Raw genomic sequence first — 15,859 nt, forward strand, 5'->3', positions numbered from 1 at the left:
TTAAAATATATTTGAAATAAAATAAATATGAAATCTTAAAAAGGAGAAATATAGGTTTGTCTTTGTACTTACAAATTCAAAACCATGAGTAAAATTTACGTATTATTTCATTTTTTTAATACAAAGACATAAAAAAATGAGTTGTCATCAGCTAGAATCAAGTCAAAATATCTAGCGTTCCAGTTTAATATTGTTTTCTGTATTGTGTGCACATGCGTGTAAACGCAAATAATGTCGGCTAGTAGTTAATGTACATTTTATAAGTGTAAATTCTGCCAATGTCTACATGTTATTCATGTATGTAAACAAAGATATAACTCGCTATAAACCATCCTTGGTGCATGAAAATTATTTCCTTAGAATTTCAGTAGTAGTTTAAGAGTTTACCTGTTAGATATTACACAGACACACACATGTACTATTTTATTTATATAGATATGTATGTAGGGTTTCCCAGCAGAATTTCTAAGATATGTGGCTGTAGCGATTACATGATAGTATTGTATAGTATTGAAGTCATTTCCAACTGTTCTTCTGATTAATGTTCCCATGACTTGCTGCTACAGTGAATGCAAAAAAGAACTTCATACTTCACAAGAATGAGGTTTCTCTCCCATATGTTTTCCTACAATTCAACAATGTTAACTTCCAAGGAAAATAAGAACCACATACTTCACAGGAATGTGGTTTCTCTCCGTTTTTTTTTCATTTTTCTTAACCTTTTTCTTCTAGGGGGTGGGATATCCAACCAGATGTCTGACATTTACCCCTATTTTAGTGAGTCCAACCAAGAGATCTTTTCAGGATTCTAGCCGTCCCTTTCAGTGCAATAGTTTGTATTTCACTTGCGCTTGGTTCACCGGGTATGCTTGCAGTTCACTGGGTATGCTTCTGTCTATTTTTTCATTTTTCTTATCATTTTGTTTAAGCCAGGGATGGGGCATCCTACCAGATGCCAAACATACACCTTCTATTTTAGACACTCCAACCGAGAGATATTTTTAAGATTCTAACGTCCTTTTAAGTGCAATTGTTTGAATCTCCTTTGCACTTGGTTTACCTGGTATATTTGTAAGATAGTTTGTAAAATTCTTTTTCATAAGTCCGATTGCTCCTATAATTACTGGAATGATAGAGATCTTCTTAAGGTTCCAGTTTCTTTTCATGTCATATATAAGACCCTGGTATTTGGTAATCTTTTCCCTCTCAGCTCTGTTTTTCCCAGCATCATTCGGGACACTAACTTCCACCAAGGTTGCTTCCTTCTCCTTCTTGTCCCATATTACAATGTCGGGTTTTATAGCTCCGTGTTCTAGGTACGTGGCTGTAGGGATTGCATAGTCATAGTGGATGGTATATGACTTGTTTCCGACTGTTCTTTCGGGTATATGTTCCCATGACTTCTTACTGCATTCGATATTTAACTTATTGCAGATCGTCCAGTGGAGATATTTGCATACTTCATTGTGTCGCATTGTATAGTAGCCGTCCCCTAGCAGAACCTTACAGCTAGAAATCAGGTGGCTCTCTACTTCTGTGTGGCAGAACCTGCATTTGTTGTCTTTGCTGAGACCACTCATCTTTTTAAACGCATTGGTCATCAAGCCTTGATCTTGGGCAGCTATTATAAACGTCTCCTGGTCATAGTGGAGCGATCCATCCTTTAGCCAGCTTATAGACCCTTCCTTATCAATATAGTCTTAGTTATATTCGTCCAGAAAATACTTGGCCCGTTGTTGGTTGGCCCATTCTTCAACTTTCTTGTCATGGAAAGCTTTAGTGTATTTCTGGCGACTTTTTCTGGCTATTTCAGTCGCAGGTATCTTTTCTGTTTCTGTCTCACTTGTAAGACAGTCTTTCCGAAAATGTTTGGCCAGTTTTGTGATGGATGTTGTTCTACTGGCTCTTGATTCCTGATGTTGGTGTACCATCTTGAGAGTTGGGATTTTAGAGCTCATCAGATATTGTCCGGTTCTCACAATAGTTGTACGATGTTGATGGCCAATCTCCGAGAGCCCCATACCTCCTTTCCATCTGGGCAGATACATTCTACAGACACTGGTTTCTGTATATTACTTTATACATTGTCAGCATTTTACGTGTCTTAGTGTCTAGTCTATTTATGTCTTTTTGTGGCCAGTCGACAATACCAAAACTGTATGTTACCACTGGCATGGCTAGTTGGTTGCTTCCGTGTGTGTTTTCATATGACGTAACAAATTTGACTTCAGTGCAAAAGAAGAACTACATACTTCACAAGAATGTGGTTTCTCCCCCGTATGTGTTTTCATATGCCGCATTAAATGTGACTTCCGTGCAAAAGAAGAACCACATACTTCACAAGAATGTGGTGTCTCTCCCATATGTGTTTTCACATGACGCAGCAAATTTGACTTCTGTGCAAAAGAAGAACCACACATTTCACAAGAATGTGGTTTCTCTCCCGTATGTGTTTTAATATGCGTCAACAAATTTGACTTCCAAGCAAAAGAAGAACCACATACTTCACAAGAATGTGGTTTCTCTCCCGTATGTGTTTTCATATGATGTAACAAATTTGACTTCAGTGAAAAAGAGGAAGCACATACTTCACAAGAATGTGGTTTCTCCCCTGTATGTGTTTTCATATGCCGCAATAAATGTGACTTCCGTGCAAAAGAAGAACCACATACTTCACAAGAATGTGGTGTCTCTCCCATATGTGTTTTCATATGACGCAGCAAATTTGACTGCTGGACAAAAGAAGAACCACACATTTCACAAGTATGTGGTTTCTCTCCCGTATGTGTTTTCATATGCGTCAACAAATTTGACTTCCACGCAAAAGAAGAATCACATACTTCACAAGAATGTGGCTTGTCTCCAGTATGTGTTTTCATATGATTCAACAATGTTGACTTATGTGCAAAAGAGGAACCACATACTTCACAAGAATGTGGTTTCTCTCCCGTATGTGTTTTCATATGATTCAATAAAGTTAACTTCCTGGCAAAAGAAGAACCACATGCTTCACAAGAATGTAGTTTATCTCCCATGTTTGATTGCACCTGATTCTCCAAAAAGTATTTTGAGTCTATGAGAATAAACACGCTAATAATTTTAACTTTAGAAAATTTCTTTGACGGAATTAAAACTTTTACATCACCAAGGAAGAAAAGATCTTCTTATCTCTTAATAGATTTCTTTTCAGTGTTGCAGATTCTGAAAATATACAATAAATTTGAAGAAATAAAATTTATGTGATAAAATTTAATTTTTATTAAAATATATATATAGCCTCATATGTAATTTGAAGTAGCATCCTATGTTATTTGAAATTTTCTTTTCAATATCATAAAAGATTGAAACTTCAACATTCACGACTATTTAACTTACAATTGATTTTTACCAAGTACTCTAACCATAGCACCATGGGTCCTTGCAGATAATCCTAGTATAAATTTTAGGAACCATTTTTTCTAGATCACTATTTATTACTACATATATATACACTGTTGATCAAAAATTTAAGACCACTTAACAATATTTAAAAATAAACCTTTTCTAAGGATAGATTTTAAACTCTTCTAACTTAAGGTTACTAATACTACAATATAAAAGGTTGTGGAGACAAAAAGGTGCATTCTAAAAATTTTATTTAAAAATTTGCATTTTTATTGAATTAGTCTTTTTATACAGAATTATAATTATTATTTTTAAAAAATTTTATTTAAAAATTTGCATTTTTATTGAATTAGCCTTTTTATACTTTTATATTTTTATATTTGCATTTTTATTGAATTATTATTTTTATACATGATCAGAATACATTATACAGAATTATAAGACCAATTGTTAGATTTATGGTACTTCTTATATTGTTAACTTCTAGTGTTTTTAGTTCAGTTAGAGATTAGCAATCACTGTGTAAAGGTATTACCATGCTTAAAGCAAGAGAACTAACCAAAGTTTACCGCCCTCGACTCCTAGGATTCCATAAGCAAAGTTTGTCACAGCGTGTGATAGAAGTTAAGGTATATCGCAGTAAAACTGCTATTTGCAACTTTTTACAGAACATTGAGAATTATGGAAACGCGAAATCCTTTGGTAGGCCCCCAAAATTTCTCCTGCATTGAGTAGGAGAATCAGACGTATTGTTAGGAATGGCAGAGGACTTTCTTCTAGTCAAATTAAGGCGGTTACAGATGCTGATTACAGTCCAATCAGACGACACTTACAACAAAAATGCATGGTAAATAAAAAATGTAAACAAATTTATCTATTGCTTCCACGTCACAAAGTGGAACACTTAATATTTGGTTGTGAATACCAAACTTGGGATGTTGAGAAGTGGAAGATAGTCCTGATTTCTAATGAGAAATGAAATTCGTTATGGGTTCAAGCGATATTGGCATGACAAAAGCATGTCTATTACAATTTTTTCCACACATCATAGTGATAGAGGGTCCGCAATGGTATGGGGTGCCTTTTCTTACAGATGGTAAGATGAAACTCCAAGTGGTGCAGGGTAGTCAGACAACAGCTGGTTTTATTAGCATGCTACAAAAAGCATCTTTCACGATGGAAGGTCATCGTTTGTGTGGGGATGGTTATTCCAATATAGTTAATGCTGCAGTTCACACTGCAAGACGGACCTTGAGCTTTCTACGAGAAAATTGAGTCCATCTCTTGGGACATCCTTCATGCTCACCAGACTTGAACCAAATTGAAAATGTTTGGGGATGGATGACAAAAGAGGTTTATCGAAATGGCAAACAATATTCAACAAAAATGAACTTCGTGAAACCATCTTCAGAAACTGGAGCATGGTCCCTCGCACCTTAATGGAAATCCTTATTTCTAACATGCCCCCAAAATTTTTTTAAGTCATCAAAAGCAGTGGAGGTAGAACTCATTATTAAGTTTGATTGTTGAATGTCTTCATACACTTTTTGCACACTTTTTTACAATTTTATAGAATTTTTGTCTCTGGTCTTATAATTTTGATCATGTGTAAAAAGCCTAATTTCATAAAATGTAAATTTTAAAAATAAATCTTTAAAATGTAGCTTTTTGTTTCCATAACCTTTTAGATTGTAGTATCGGAAGAGTTTAAAATGTATCCTTAAAAACGTATTTTTTAAAAATATTTTAAGTGGTCTTAAATTTTGGATCAGCAGTATATATATATATATATATATATATATATATATATATATATATATATATATATATATAGTGACACCAAAAAAATCCGCACTTGTAATTTTTTTCCAAAACTACAAATTTAAACTAAATTAAACGTACTTGTCTAAATAACATATACATCATTTGGTTCGCCTTTTATTTCGCTATAATTTTACATTTTCATATTTGACTTTTAATTGAGATACCCTTGTGTTCACGTCAGTTTAAAAAAATAACTTCTAATCGCGAAGGCAAAAAGGAACTCCATGTAATTAAAAATTGTTATTTAAATGTAACTGTAGAATATTAATGCATTACAGACACAACAGTAACACAATAAACTTGTTAATATTTAGTAGCACAGCCCCCATGCAATTTGACAGTCTGCAATTTTAGGGGGTTTTCTCTGAATTAGTCTGTAGCAATACTCTGGTGAAAGGGCATGCTACTTCTCTTCAATTTTTGTTCAAAGTTCTTCCAGATTTGAAATTTTACCATTGAGTAGCTGTTGCTTGATGTATGCCATACGTTTTTGCTAGATTTAGGTCTGGAGATTCTGCAGGAAAATTCATTCTCTTCAAGGAACATGTTTGCATGTCAAGCTATGTGAATGGAGCATTATCCTGCATGAAAATTGTATTATCTAAATACCGGTAAAAGTAGTGTAGAAAATGCTAAGTCAACATATCATTATACTTTGGTTAATTAATTCGAGCTTGCAACGAAATATGGACGATTGGTACTAATAATGCCCACATCAAAATTGAACCTCTAGCAGCTTGCATCGTTGAAACTGTGCACCTAGCATTAACGTTTCTTAACGCCGATTACTTGATTAGATAAACCAGAAAGGTGGAGATCACAAAGAGAAAGTCGAAGCATATAGTTAAATATTAAATAATATCTGGATTAAATGTTACGTTGTATAACCTGCAACAACAATTACCCTTAGAGATACTTTGTTATCTAAAAGGGGGATATTTTAAGCTAGGTTGAAGCTCATTCTTTTCTGCGGAGATTTTGCCTTCTCGATTTTGTTATTTTTTAAAATTGATATAAACACTACGATACTTCAATTAAGTCAAATATGAACAGGTAAAATTATAGAGGAATAAAAGATGAATCAAATTAGGTACAAGGTTATTTAAACAGTTACAGGTAATTTAGCTTAAATTTGTAGTTTTTGAAAAAAGACAAGTGCGGACTTTCTTTTTGGCGTCACTATATATACGGATGTAGAGAAACTTTTTACTACTATATTGTTTATAATTAATGGTTCCCATATTGTGTTAAATATACTAGGCTTAGTAATTAATCATCACCCAAAATATATACGGTTTCCTTAAGCCAGATTATTCTTTATTGTTCTTCTCAGTTTATAACTTTTACTTCATCCCATAAGATGATTTCCCTTTTACATTCATATATATTCCGCTATAACTGATTTTTCAATCTCACCAATGTTTTTTAACCTCACTGTTAGTGAATGACATGGCTAACATTTGTATAATTTTCCACATTTACATGGAATCTCTTTGTCATGATGTTTTCATAAACCGCTTGACACACACATGTTTCTGGAGAGTCGAACCACTCTCGAATACAATCTTGACGTTTTATAGATTACAGATTCTTTTAATTTTTTGTCCAAGTCCTTCTTATATGATATACAAACTGTTATCCATATAACATAAGGGCAGTATTCAGGAGTGATTTGACAATTTGGAAACATCTTGTGTCTTGCTCTCTGGTGTTGTTTTTCTTAAACTTTCCATCTAATTTTAATATGTATTGTTATTAGTATATTGTTATTAGTACATATTGAGTTTGCTCGGTGTTTTAGGAAACAGACTGTTAGTTTCTTTACATTATAAAGATTGTGAGAATTGAAGTTTTGATACTGGCTACATATTTAAAGATATATAGAGTGTTATTAGAGTATTTTAATGATGGCATGACATGACTTGGAAAATAAAAGAGACAAGAGTTTAATTGGTGTCGCATATTGAATGTGCACACATGCAAAACTATGCTTGACAACTGATAGCAAACGCACTGAAGGATGGAGTAAGGTTGTCAGAATTGATATCGTCAGTAGTAAAAAGTCAACTATTTCATGGACACAACTGTCGAAAGTGAGCTCACCTGTTAAAAGCAGATCACATATACAGCCTAGAGAAAAAGGCAAAAGATGAGAGAGGCAACATCGCACAGTGTACAGGTTTAACAAAAAAAGCATATATATATATATATATATATATATATATATATATATATATATATACTCCAAATGTTTTAAGATCATAATTGTTCTTTCTCATTAAAAGCGTATGCTGTATTTTTGTGGACATCAGCAATATTACATACCTAATGTGCTTCAACAAGTCATATCTTTTTTATTTGTGAGTCAATTTTTAAAAGAATTAGATTGATGAAAACAAGAATAGAATAAGCATTCTAATGATTATTTTATTTTGCTTTTATGCGTTTAATGTTTTTATGCTCCAAGTTAAAGATGAGAAAACGGTAAAAAAAATGACGACAGCAAAAAGGGAAACAGTTTTTTCCAATGTTTACATTTCATACATTACATTTGGATACATGCGAGGTTAAATTCGATTGAAATTTTATGACCACAGGAAGCAAGATTACAACCAAGCAAAGATCGGTATATCTCATCCATTTTCATATAGATGTAAGAAAAGCGTTAAAAAATAACAAAATGTACTAAATATGTGCGTTTGTTTGTTAGTGGTAAAAAACAAAACAAAAACTAAACAGATATAAAACAAATAAAAGGTACGTGTGCACTTCGTTACCATGCTGAAATAATAATGTTATTATTTAGAAACACATTCTTAATTATATTGTGAAATAATAATGTTATTATTTAGAAACACATTCTTAAATATATTGTGAAATAATAATGTTATTATTTAGAAACACATTCTTAAATATATTGTGAAATAATAATGTTATTATTTAGAAACACATTCTTAAATATATTGTGAAATAATAATGTTGTTATTTAGAAACACATTCTTAAATATATTGTGAAATAATAATGCTATTACTTAGAAACACATTCTTAAATATATTGTGAAATAATAATGTTATTATTTAGAAACACATTCTTAAATATATTGTGAAATAATAATGTTATTATTTAGAAACACATTCTTAAATATATTGTGAAATAATAATGTTATTTAGAAACACATTCTTAAATATATTGTGAAATAATAATGTTATTATTTAGAAACACATTCTTAAATATATTGTGAAATAATAATGTTATTATTTAGAAACACATTCTTAAATATATTGTGAAATAATAATGTTATTATTTAGAAACACATTCTTAAATATATTGTGAAATAATAATGTTATTATTTAGAAACACATTCTTAAATATATTGTGAAATAATAATGTTATTATTTAGAAACACATTCTTAAATATATTGTGAAATAATAAAGTTGCTATTTAGAAACACATTCTTAAATATATTGTGAAATAATAATGTTATTATTTAGAAACACATTCTTAAATATATTGTGAAATAATAATGTTATTATTTAGAAACACATTCTTAAATATATTGTGAAATAATAATGTTATTATTTAGAAACACATTCTTAAATATATTGTGAAACTTGAATTTATTTTTAACTCACTGTCAAGACCATTTTTTCGAATCTGTAAAACAAACGCGTTTTTCTAACTGAAGATATCTAAATAATAATAATAATAATAATAATAATAATAATAATAATTGGGCGGTTCGATAAAGAATTTCGTTGTGATACATTTTGTAAATGTTTACCTGGTTTCCAACTTAACATTTTTCTTTAAAATGGCTATCTTTTAAAGTTTTCGAGTATGCTGAAAACGAATATCGCACTTGAATTTTCCGCAAATAAGTAGCTTTTCGGATATTGAGCAATGTCATTTCTTATGTTATTGCTGGTGGCCATCTTGTTCAATGCATTTGCGCATAGTTTCTCAGAGTTAGGTTTGCGCACTCACACATACCAAGATGGCAACCAGCAATAGGATTAGAAATGACATTGCTTAATATCTGAAAAACTACTTTTTGCAGAAAATTTAAATGCTATATTCGTTTTCAACATATCCCAAAACATATAAAAGTAACCATTTTAAATGTTAAGGTGGAAACGAGGAAAAACATTACCGTTTTATTTCTTTGGTTACATAGTTGAATTTTCAGCAAAACAACTGAATAGATTGACAAAAATTACCATCAACTGGTGTATAGTTGCTGCTTATCAGGATTCCTGGTATCCTGGTACTGTGAAAGCTACATCAAGGATTCATGTAGAGTACGATTTATGGTTGCATCTCAGAAAATAGGGGTATATTTTGGGCCAGATAGAGAGGATTTACAAAATTGAAAATTGGACTGGTCCCAAAATGCATAAGTTCTAGTCGACTATGGGAATTTCCATCTTTTACAGAAATCCAAAATCTATATGAAACTTTTTCTTCGATTTATTTCAGAGATTAATTCATATCTACTCAATTTTTTTTCTGAGTTTTTGAAATGTAATGACATTGTTCGAGTGTAAGAGCCACATTAAATACTCTCATCTCTATAAATGATCAGTGAGATTCGAAACCAAGATCTCAGTGACTGTGCCAGTTGCTTTATTACTGAGCCATAACCCAAAAGCAGCACCTCAAGACTAGGTGGAAACTATTATTTCTATAGCAGCAGCACTGACACCTCACGATTTGAAATTTTGATAAAACGGTTAAACAATGGCAATCCTCTCTTCCTTTTCAGATTTTGGTACTGACAACAAACTGAATGGGGTTTCTACTAACTCATTTTCCTGTTTCATTGGCATAGAAATTGCAACACAATTGAGCATCAACAATAAAACCAACAGTTCTGCCATTTTAACTTTTCTTTCCTTCATTTTTTTACACAAACAACTGTTTGAAGTACGCACACATGCTAGCCAAGTCAGTTACAATGTTCCCTACACAAATTCAGATCATCCACATTTGAAAGCCCCATTTATAATAACTCTAAATTTTTCATCTATCACATTTAATTGCTTGATTGGTGGAAACATGGACTCATTCTACAATCCCTGTTCTTATTTTCTACATTTCTTAATTCGATACACTGCTATCGAATACTTCCAACTCTAAAACCATAAATAGGGTCGAGTTTTGGAGTGTTAGATAAAAGAAGCAGAAAATTATCTGCTGATCTATTTGTCTGTCTGTATAATAGTGATGAGTTGACAACAGATGTAAAGTCATTTTCGATGGCATGTTTTGTGTTCCAGTTTGTGCAAGCATAGCTGAAGTTGGATTAGAGACGCAGAGAAAGACAGATGGGATTAAATGGGTCACCCTTGTGAAGGAGAAGTCTCAAAATAGAAGCATAGAAGAAATCCCGAATCCAAAGATATAAAATCTTGACGCATTACTTTAATCAGATTTGAGATCTCCAAGGACGTATGACAAACCTATCAGAAATAGCAGAAACAGGTGTGGCGTCATGTTATGTTATATATGTATATATGTTGACATGCAAGCACACACCGACACCTAGAAGAATCATGGGCATCTACAATAAGCATTAAAGATCTGATGACAATAGTTTGTTACACAACATATATAGTAACACGTCAACAATAAAACCAACTGCTATTTTACCTTTCTTTTTTATTACACAACTAACACTTTGAAGCACACACACATGCTAGCCAAGTAAGTTATGATTTTCCTTACACAAATTCATTACATCCCATTAATAACCTTGTCATCTATCACAGTTAATGTTCCATAAAATACAAAATAATTTAATTTTATGTCGTCACCATTTTTCAAAACGGAATTAAAGTTAAAACTATCACAATCCAATAAGTAAATATGGAAAAACAAAAACAAAAACAAAAACAACATGTAAAAAATACATGTAAAAAAACACATTGTGATTTGTTTGTATCATTTGAATTATTTTGAAAAAAATGTTATTTGTTCGTATCATTTGGATTGTTTGGACTAGTGCTCTCATCTTAAGTGTTATTTTTACAATGTTTGCACAATAAATAACACTCAAGATGAGAACAGTAGTTTTAATAATCTAAATAATACAGAGAATCATTCCTCATCTAAAAAAATTCAGAAATATAATATTATAATTTGTTTAAGAATAAAAATAAATAATAATAAGTTTCTTTAATTATCAGCATTCTTTCAAAAAACGAACAAAAATCTGATAATTGCATTTCCAAATTAATTAATAGGAAAACTCTTTGGTATACTTACGTGTGTACACAGTTTCTAATAAATCGATCCTTCATATTGAAACCACTCGACGAGAATACAAACACTTAATTTTTAAAAAGGAGAAAATAACTGAATGTCAAGAAGGCTAAAAAAAAGCTTAATTCGTGAAATTTGGCTAAAAAAAAGTCGTTGTTTCCAAAATTGGTGTTCGATTTACTAGAGTGTTGTATTAAAAACAGTACACCTTAAAAATGGTAAATATTGAATTCTTTTTTATATATAATCTGGTATATTACTGAGCATTAGATAGGTGTGTCAGAAACTGCGTGAAAAATATTGAATAATTCGACCCCCTCTCTTTCTAAGCTTATAACTACTCGAAAAATGTAATTCAACCCCTATTTTTTTCAATTAAAGGAGCAAGGACCAACGTTTCATTAAAAAAAAAAAACAACGTGATTAAAAAAAAATGGTTTTAAACTTCGGACTTTACAGTTAAATTTCTACAACAACACTTCTTTTTTTGTTTTAAATTTGAATATATTATTTATTGATCCTATATCTTCAATTTGTGATATATAAAACTTTGGTGAGTAAATTAATTATTTACTTTTTAATAGACATTTCAAAATGGGGGGGGGGCGTGAATGTAAAAAAATGTTTGTCTAAAATATTATATACGCTTTATTGAAAAGAGCATAAAATTTCACATTGACTCTGAAAATATCCTAAAAATAGAATCAATAGAAACATTTTGATAGACTTTTGAAGTTTAAAATTGAAAAATATTGAATTCGAAAAATTCAATTGTTACTGTTTTTGTGTATGCTGTTACTCGTAAAATTTAATCGGTACTGTTTTTTAAAAAATAAAAAAATAATATTTATATTACTTTTTATACAACTTTAATAGTTTATTTTGGAAGTATAATCCATAAAGAAAATAAACAACCCATTTTTAAAAGAGAAATTACGAGTTTTTTTTATTCGCAGTTTCGTGTTAAGGGTGTCAAAAATTCCCCCAAATTCTGATGCACCTAAGTATTAGACTTCGTTGAAAAAAGATAAAATAAAAAAGATGACAAAAAAATATACACAGTGAGAGGGTATTGCTTCCATAAGTGCATCGAGCATTTTTTTTATTAAACATATGAATCAGTAAAAAACATTTAAATTTAAAAAAATTGAAAAAAAGAAAAGTTTTATAATGTTTTTTCTTTAGTAAACAATAAATAAATTGTTTTCGTCCACGTCTAAAATCTTTCCAATCCTCAAAAAAATATTTACAATGACGACTTTTTAAGGTTTTCAGGAGTTCTGAAAACGAATACAGTATGAAGAAAAGTGGCGCAGAGAAATAGTTTTCATGATATAAAAAATTAACTTTTTCAATTAGTGGGAGTTCACTTTTGATTATAAATTTAATGTAAAATGAGCACCCAGTTAAGGGCCACCTAGACATTAAAGAATAAAATTCAAGAAAAAAGTTTATCAATTCTGTACGTGAAAGCGCATAGAGAATTGGCCACCACTGATAACAAAGAATTACGTATTGACCGTTTTTTTATGTTTAAGTCAGTATTGAAAATAAAATCTGATAGATAATGACTACACGCTAATAATTAGGTACGGGCTAAATGAATGCCGATGCTCAAAATGTATAAACATTTTGACCCCTCCCTTTACTTTAAAAAAAAATCACCAAAAATCAGGAAATTAACCAATCCTGATGAAATTTTCAGTATTTATCAAATGATGATCGCAAAATATAATGAACGAATTATTTTTATTTAAATCAGAGTGAAAGTGTATTATTTTGCTAAAACAAAAAATACCTTTACTAAAGTTATAGTTTTCAGCAGTAATTAAAAAAAGCATGACTTTATTTTTGCTTTTTTATACATAAATAAAGCATCGTAATTTGTAACAATAAAAATAAAATAAAATAATTTTTATAGGAACATTAGGAAAAAAAAGCCCCTAACTCCGTATTAATGAATTCTATATAACTTGAAGAAAAATGAATTTCTCGAATTACCGACATTACCATTGAATTAAGCATTGCTTAATTCATATTGTCACACAAAAAAAATTATAATTGCAAAAAATATTTCTACTTTTTCTTTTGAATTACGGGTTTCGCATAATTTTTATATGCAAGATTTTAATAATTTCCTTGCTCGCAAGAATGTGAAACTTTCAGCGTAACATATTTTTTTTAAATATAATATCGAACAGTAATTAAGAATTAAATTTTTAAAAAAAAAAAGAACATAAAAAAAATTAAATTGAAAAATGCAAAAATTCATACAAACGTTCAGAAACGTCATTTTCACAGTCTTTCAACTGCCTAAAATTTTGGGCCTTCGTAATTTTCATGTTTACAAAATTTTACTTTTTTGCGTTTAGCGAACGCCAGAATCACTCGATTTTGGGCTAATTAATTTATGTTTTGTACAAACAAGGTGTTTTTTTTTATTTTATTTAATTCAATATCGTAGGACTTTACTTTATTAATTATCTTTGAAATAGACCCAGAAAACTAATATTTATCTTTTAAAGGATTTTTACAATGAATTTATTTAACTTCAGAATTTAGCTGAATTGGAAAGCTCGCCGTGAAAACATTTTCATAACTTTATTTTTGTTTGTGTGTGTACAAATATTTTTTTTTTCCTTTTGGAAATTAAGTTTAGTCCTTAATCTTTCAAATACAATCAAAAAGTAATCGGAAACCTACAAAAAAAAAAAAGAAAAAAAACTATGATAAATCGGCTTTCAAAACTAGGTCCCCCAATTTTGTCCGTCCATTTTTGCTTGTACACCGGATTATTATTAATCCGGTGAAAAAATACGAAAATAAAAAACACACATACGTGCGCCATGTAGTAATACTTACGTTTTTGTTTTATAATCTGCTTTCGATTAACTTTATCTGCTTTTATAAAGGAAATGATTTTTCAAATGTGATTGACTTTACAAGCTCAACTTAACATTCAAGATGACGAACGGAAGAGCAAGTTCGCAGAAAACAAAATTGAAGAGGAAAAATAAAAAATAAATTATTTCAAAATAGAGCCGATCTATTTGGTGAATATCACGGATAAAATTAGTTTTATTTTATTTAACATTTTAATATTTACATGAGAGAGAACAGATTACAAGTTTCATTTGTATTAATTCTCTAATTCGTTGCAAGTGCAATTTAATAGCGGTAACTGATAGTTTAGAAAGCTTATCATATTTTTTAATCGATTTCCGATTATTTTTTTTATCGTGTTTGAAAGATGAAAGCTTAAAGTTAATCGATAATCTTAACTGGTTAGTTACCATGGGTGTAATTCGGCCCGGGGAAATAATTTACATCGAATTCCAACTAAGACAGCAAAACATCGAACCGGAAATGTAAATATTAATCGAAACGAAACATTTCGTCCCCACCCCCATTTTTCTCAGTTTTTTTTTGTTTGTCTATTTCTTTTTTTTATTGAAATGAAATTTGTGTTTGTTTTCCTTTCATTTTTTTATTTTTACTAGTTTTTTTTTTGGGGGGGGTGTCTTCTATTTAAGAAAACGTTTCGCTCTCCAAATTAAAATTATTACTACTAAAGTGTAAAATTTCAGGAGGCAAATATTTTTTCATACATGAAAAAATTATCGTGTGAAAATGAGGGGATCGCTTTTTTATATTAATTTGGCGTAAAATGAGCACCCACTTTACCGCCACCTTTGAAGGGGTGTTAGGGTTAGGGTTATTTTGTAATTGTGACCAACCAGCAAAAATGTACGTGCTTGCACTTACAACAATGACCACTAGTGTGAGAATTTTGAATTGGTAGACCTGTCCGAGGGTAGGTCGGTGGGGAAGAAAGGAGTGCTGGTAGCTGTGACCAACACGGCCGGTGGTCCGTTAATCAAAGAACCTGAGTGCCTATTCCTTACAAGTTAAATAGACATTTCAGTCACGCGTGAATCTCGTTGACTGAGAGTTGGAGTATATAAAAAGGGGTGGCCGCTCTAGAGCGGCGCTCTACTGTTGTGTTAGTAGTTGTTGCTGTCTTTTAGACAAGTTACACTTCGACCATCGTTACCCATTTGTTACTTTTACAAGGAAAGACTGCTTGTAAGCAACGTCGACATTTCGTTGCAAAATTAAACCGTCTTTTCTTCCCCTCCCCCCTACTCGTCGGTATGCTAATTCCGACAATATAGTTACGGGCAAACTGAATAGCGGTGGTCAAATTGTAAAATGTATAAACATTTTGACCCCTCCCTTTACTTTAAAATTCACCGAAAGTCAGGAAATTAACCAATTTTAATGTAATTTTCAGTATTTTTCAAATAATGATCGCGGAATATATTGGACTGATTATTTTTATTTAAATCTTAGTGAAAATGTATCAGTTTTTTTAAACAAAAAATACC

At 30.9% G+C, this 15,859-nt stretch overlaps 1 protein-coding gene across 1 annotated transcript; it reads right to left on the minus strand.

The window, feature by feature from the left end:
* Positions 1 to 203: 203 nt before the first annotated feature.
* LOC145270241 (uncharacterized) lies at positions 204 to 14,435 on the minus strand. Its single transcript, XM_080125877.1, has 2 exons — positions 14,334 to 14,435; positions 204 to 3,201 (listed from the first exon to the last, which is right to left on the minus strand). Exon 2 carries the CDS (start codon positions 1,599 to 1,601, stop codon positions 1,002 to 1,004), a length of 600 nt encoding a protein of 199 aa, XP_079982003.1. The 5' UTR covers positions 1,602 to 3,201; positions 14,334 to 14,435; the 3' UTR covers positions 204 to 1,001.
* Positions 14,436 to 15,859: the final 1,424 nt, after the last annotated feature.

The sequence above is a fragment of the Euprymna scolopes genome, chromosome 46 (genome assembly GCF_053919585.1).
Source record: "Euprymna scolopes isolate OS-2025 chromosome 46, ASM5391958v1, whole genome shotgun sequence".
In the NCBI taxonomy this organism is placed as follows: Eukaryota; Metazoa; Mollusca; class Cephalopoda; order Sepiida; family Sepiolidae; genus Euprymna; species Euprymna scolopes.

Excerpts from the sequence above, each read along its gene's own strand:
- LOC145270241 (XM_080125877.1), bottom strand. The coding sequence starts at position 1,601 with ATGACCAATGCGTTTAAAAAGATGAGTGGTCTCAGCAAAGACAACAAA.